This window comes from Anneissia japonica, unplaced genomic scaffold (genome assembly GCF_011630105.1).
Source record: "Anneissia japonica isolate Jap-2015-1 unplaced genomic scaffold, ASM1163010v1 scaffold287957_len1322810_cov207, whole genome shotgun sequence".
NCBI classification, from domain to species: domain Eukaryota; kingdom Metazoa; phylum Echinodermata; class Crinoidea; order Comatulida; family Comatulidae; genus Anneissia; species Anneissia japonica.
Window position 1 is genome coordinate 667025 of NW_022683022.1, and position 6518 is coordinate 673542.

The 6518-nt window shown below is 35.0% G+C and overlaps 1 protein-coding gene across 1 annotated transcript in view; it reads left to right on the forward strand.

Annotated features, from left to right (window-relative positions):
* The first annotated feature begins 1380 nt into the window (after positions 1 to 1380).
* Positions 1381 to 6518, forward strand: part of LOC117115974 (C-type mannose receptor 2-like) — an 11570-nt gene continuing 6432 nt past the window's right edge. The window contains exons 1-3 of the mRNA XM_033259925.1: positions 1381 to 1404; positions 2893 to 3058; positions 3160 to 3390. Of these exons, the coding sequence (XP_033115816.1) occupies positions 1381 to 1404; positions 2893 to 3058; positions 3160 to 3390 (421 nt within the window). The remainder of the gene's footprint in view (positions 1405 to 2892; positions 3059 to 3159; positions 3391 to 6518) is intronic.

Genomic DNA, 6518 nt, shown 5'->3' on the forward strand with positions numbered 1-6518 from the left:
CTTATATTTTTTGACCTAATGACTCAGATAATGAAACTTAGTAAATTTAATAAAAGGAGGGTTGGCTCGAATGGAGGAATAAGGTTGATTAAGTTTGCGTCTTCAGCACTCGCTGTCGTCACTGGATGCGTTTTATCGGGCTGATCGTCTTGTGTGTGGGGAGTAAGCGGTAGAGTTTCTCAGTATTGGCTATTTTTTGGTGAGGGAACTTGAAATCACGACTTCTTCCGTACGCATGTGAACCGCGATATGCTGTATATTAAGGACACGACCTGTGTAAATGCCATTCACCTTTAAATGTTTTACATAATTAATGATATAACAATATTGGGCCTTTGGAAATGGGATTATTGTTTAAATTGTTTAAAAATACAACGGCTTAATTTCTACCAGGATGATTTGTAAGACCATTTATAGCGTTTCAATATGTCTAATCACAAGATCGTTATTAACAATTTCGAATACACTATAGGTCTAAAATAATAAGCTTATGATTGATATATGCTAGACATACGATATATCACACCAGTCATTACGATCACAATATTGAGACGACAACATGATCAAATATTGAAGAATATACTTCGATTTATTTTTTTTTAAATTGAAATGTCACATCATATGAATAGCTTTTTAAATAAGAGCTGAGTAAGGTCATTGTAAACACCACTAAGGATAACCTACAAGTCTGAATGAAGAAGACTTATTTCCAATGGGGTCCTGTTGCTCAGTGGCAGATCTAAGGGGTAAGAATAGGGCGGCTAGCCACCCCCTTTCGGTGACCTCGAAAAAAAAATATGGTCACTTGTCTTATGTGTGTGCTTCTCATGTATACATGTTACATGTAGTAAACTACTCTCGTAAAACATTAAGCTTAACTTAACTCAGATCACATCCAAGAGCGTCTAGCTGTATACTAATTCTAAAGAAAACTCAAATGGAAGGGGATGCCTCTCCCTAAACCCATGATCAAGGGGGAAACGTCCCATACTTGTTATGTGGTGGGGGTGATCCCCTCACTTTTCGTCCGAAATGTAGTAATTTCATAAGTCAAAAAAATGCCTGAACATTGTTGAAATGAACTGCATAAATGACCCAGGTTTTAACGAAAGTGTGATGTACAACCGGTACTCTATCTCTGCCAACAAACATCTGAATTACTTGTAATACACGACTCGATTGAAGCGTGTAATAATAATAATAAGATTGGTTTTAAGAACATGGTAAAGTAAATTTAAAAATACATCAAAGAAAATTGATTTTTATTTTCAATTGAACATCCCAGCGATTAATTTGATCGATGATTATAAATTTAAGAGTGTCATTTCCAGTAATCTAGAGCTACTATTTCCCCAAATGTTCCCACCTCAGTCCTTAACTATGGTGTGGACTAATGGCTTTGAAGTAGGTAGGCCTAAATTAAATACATCAAAGACAATGATTTTAATATTTATTTTCTTTAGTACATCACACATATTAATTAGTATGTTTGCCGAAAATCGCTGGTAAAACATTATGAGAAATTTGTTTGCGCTTCATTTTGACTATAAAATTATAATGGTGATGTGATGACGATGAATTTTACTATAAAAGTGTCATTTCCGGTCATCTATAACTACTATTGGTGCTTCACAAATCGCATTATCCACCCCTCCCCCAATTGCTAAATCCTAGATCTGCCACTGCTTTTGCTGGTGATTGGGCAGTACACCAGGAGAAAATTCCCTACCCTTTTCCGAAGAGTGTGAGTTATCTAACGTGCACATGGTCCATAATGCGCATGGGACCAACTGGTTTAAACGTCTCATCCGAAAGACGGTGCGCTTTCGTAACTTTCATTCCAGCCCTCCTTCTGAAATAAAGGAGAGAAGCTATGGAATTAGCCAGTAGTTGTTTACCGTCATACTTAATAGTAATAGACCAGTCCTTCATTGGCGTTAATAATATAATATTACAAACAGCTCCTAATGTTTTACACAGTCGAAATTAACAATTAACCTGCAGAAGGACACCACTGACTGGAAACCATTTTTCGGATTTAGTGGGTCCTTGGTGTTATTCACACCAAACTAGATCATATCCTATAAAAAGCTCACTTGAATTTTATTCCCGTTCACAAACTGCGTTATCAAAAATGATCCATCACTGTTCCGGTGCTAGGTCTAAATCCAATCTCATATTGGCTAACGTCCACCTTTGTATCGTGATTGTCGAACGTTTTAAAGTTTAAGATATGTCTGATAGTGGGTAGTGATACGTAAGTGAACTGCACTGCGCCACCAACGGAATGTGGACATAAGAAAAATTAAATATCAACTGGAATTATTAGGTAAATGGATGAGGACATTGGGACTTTCTGGAACGTTTTAGTGTTGCTTTCCCACGCATAAGTACCGCATTTCAATTTCAATCTATCTAAAGTTTATAGTTATATCATAGGCTCTAAGTATGTTTAAACACGTCACAAATATAGGCATCATCAACGTTAAAATCCTTGATGGTGGCAATAGGATTGTTTATATAGGACCGATGGACGTGTCCTTAATTACATCAACAGCACAGTTAAAACTGAATTACGTTGATGTTTAAAATAATGTAGGCCTACAATAAACATTCAAACAACAAGTAAAACGTCCAATGATTAAAAAAAAAAAAAAAAAAAAAAAAAAAAAAAAAAAAAAAAAAGTGACAAATACATAAACAACTAGAACAGTCATAGAGGGCATACATCCACCGTGTGCCTGGATAAAGAACAGTAAAGGCATGTAAGGGCGATTCCATTATTTTCTTTTATGATTGAGGGGGTAAGTTAAAAAAAAAATCGATATTTTTTTTCTTGTGACCTTAACCTTGTCCTTTTACTTTTTCTTTTCTTTTTTATCCATCCCTTAGTTTTTACATGATCTTGCTAACAGACCGACAGACAGGCAGACAGGAGTGAATACATCCTCCTTGGCGGAGGTAACAGATGTAAATCAATATAAAAACTACCTGAAGGCATTGCCATCCAATAGTAAAGTAAATAGTAAACTGAATTACTATCGATTTGGTCTTCAAGGTAGTGTATACTTTTTTTTTTAATAAATAAAAATAGATAATATTTGCTTAAATACATTTTCCGTACATAGAATATAAGATGGTAATAATGTACAATTGTAGGTAAGAACTGCTTCTTAAATACAACACGATCGTTTTTAAACCGTGACGTCAGCTGTTATGTTGATGAAATTTTAAGCCCATTTCGGAAAGATTCATTTAGAAAGAAGCAGGCACCAAAGGCTCACGCATGCACAGTAGGCCTTGCGCCTGCTACGTTCAATGGACAGATGGTTCTTTTAGGCCTACTCATTAACCAAATTTTACTTTTTCATTATGCAAGTACAGATAATGGTAAGTTTTGTCTTTTATCTAGATTAATGTCATATTTCTGTTATGCTTGTCAATGGGTTTCAACGGCATTGTAATGATCACATAATTCATGATAATTAAGAGGAATTAACTACCCTGTGCATAAAGAACGAATACCTTCAACAAAGGAACCACAATTGCTGGTATATGTCGCCAGGGAAAAAAAATCAAGCACACCTTACTAGGAATAATCATAACAAATCACACGAGTAAAAACTGAACAAATATATATTTGTATCATTAGGCCTTAGTTGCCTGGCGATTGCAAAATGAAGTGGATTCGAGAGTAAGTGATGTGGACATGATGATCGAGGACCCATGGCACAGTGTATAGTGCAATAAATAGTGTCATTAAGATTATGTTGCAACATTTGCAAAGCATGATGTTTCTAAAAATGCTTACAGTATTACTGACAGTTCATAGAGAGAACGAAAATGCTTGAATTATAATGTATGATATTTATGATACATGTATATAATGTGATAAAAAAAATCCGAAAATTATAGACCACCGCAAAACAGTTTGTCTCCATTATTATACCGTTATACCGTTATTAATTTATAAAAAAGTATCCCATCTGATACAAAATGCTCAAAGCAAGGCTCCGGAGGATAAGAAATGTTGTACAATTGATTTTTATAAGACACAGAAAGGAGTAACTACCATTTTCCAGCAGTTTTTGAATATTCAAAAGTCTATATCTCATTAACGGTTGTTCCCAAGTTGTTTTTCATCGAACACGATTTTTAGTCTTAGAAAAATTAGTTGTACAACATATCAACAATATTGTTTTTCTCCGGAGCCCAGGGGCGTAAGGTGGTTCCCATCTGTGGCGTGGGAGGAGTGCGAAAATTGTAAATGCAGAACCACAAGGATCAGTGGCGTAACGAAGGGGACGAAGGCCCCGAGCCATACGCTTGGAGTCAGGAGCCGTGAAGAGCCCCGGTGAGGGTGCCCCCAGCAGCTCCGGTGTTTGTAGCGTTTTGTGATGTATTTCAATGTCTTTTTTTTTGGCACAATTGAGTTCTTCATTTTGTATCGTGATTTGACAAAATAAGCGTAATATATAACATATTTTGTTCGTCTGTAACCTAATTTCTTGTTACACATTATTTCATTTTTATTACATTATATAAAACAAATTATTAACTAAAGTTTAAAACGTTCAATCAAATGAAGAACAAAATTGTTTGTACTCTTTTTCTAATTATTAGTGTTGCATGTGTTGTTGGTATTATTTCATGGGAATCTGTGTAATGGATATAGGCCTAAGTCATTATTGCTGGTTGGATTAGGTTTCTCTTTTGGTATGAGTGTAATAGAAACGTTTGCCAAAGACCCGGAAGTGTGTGAGTGTACTAATGAAATAGTTAAAAGCACCAGAAACTCATTTGATCTTGAGATGATGAGTCTAAATGATAATCTGTCATTATAATATAATGAGGCCTGTTTTTCATTTAGCAATTCGTGTCGCTAAGCAGTAAGTTAGGTGCACCCCAACTAAAGCCTTAACGTTTCTCTCCCGGGGCTCGATTGGTAGATTTAAGTATTTTAGGATAAGGAATTCAAATCGTAAGTCCAGTGTATTCTGGCTGATTTTAAGAACCCATTCCATTTCTATGAATAGAGGTGGTTCTCCGGATTCTCTGGTTTATTTCAGCCCCTCTGTCTTTGTGGAATCATGTGAACTACTAAAATCGCCTCTCTGCGTTTGCTACCTAGGTCTATTCATGAACAACGCCTATGCGCAATTCAGCACAATGATGCTGTTATTTACCAAACTATCAGCTACTCACACTTCAAACAAAGAAGGTCTGTCACCAGTGGGGTCCACCCCTTCCCCCTCCTCAAAAAAATAAGAAATCACAGTCAAGTAGTTAACAAATCACCTCAAATCAGCTTAATGTATTTTGCGACGGTTCCCCCTCACCTAATCATCGAGCCCCACTGTAATAAATTACCATTCCTTGCCTTACTTTAACATATTTAATACATAGAACATTTTAGAATAACATTTAATTGATCAAAGAAACAGTGTAAACCACATTGGTAATTATAGGAACACATGACACCATGTAGAATCCAAGAGTAATATTTGGAAGTTTCTGGAATCTTGTGTACTTTAGAGGCAAATAAGCCTAATTGGTTAATTATGATGTAAGGTGACCAATGAGGAACTTAGGCAATATGGAATGCTCTTGAATGCTCTGGAGTTGTACAGCTAGGTTATATAAGCTGACAGTTTCATCTTTCTAGAGGTCTTTTTTGAAACACATGTTTATGTGAATGTTGTTGTATTGTTTTGATACCGGACTCTTGTTGGAGTTTATACAGAATAAAAGTTTATTTGAGAGTTGTGTTACAACATTGTGAGCTGTGTTTATATTTTATATGTCAAAGAGGGATTCCTAGTCATTTCTATACCGCTCGGAAATACGTCAAGTAGGAATTCATGACACCCACTTCCCCATAAGCCCCCCTCCCCGATTTTAAAGAATCCAATCGATACGTAACTGTATGTCACCTATGTACTCCACTAATATTGTCAAAATAATAGACTTCACGAATACCTACACAATTATTTACTTAAACATGTAATTAGTTACTTCGATTTTAATAACATCGATGATAATAATATACTTTTAATTAATTGAATTATGATTGATATAGTGTATTATCATCCTCATCGAGATAATTGAGACTCATATCTGCCTCTTGCGCTCAGTATAGCAATCCAAATAGTATATTGTATCCATTATTTAATAAGTCTTCTCACCTGCAATTCGTGGTTTTAATTGTTACCTGGGGTGGCGCCAGCGGGGGGGGGGATGCAGGGCCCCGTCGGAGAGAAATAAAATGTATGTATGTATTTTCTACATATTAGTATACTCTAAAATATAGTTATTCAAATCTTATTTATAATTATATATTTTTATATATTTGATATTTGTTTACATATACAAATATATTTAACGTATAAATCATTTATATATTTGATATATTATAGCATCTCCGCAAGACGGTTAAATATATATATATATATATATATATATATATATGTATATATATGTATATATATATATATATATATTTATTTATTTGTGTTTGT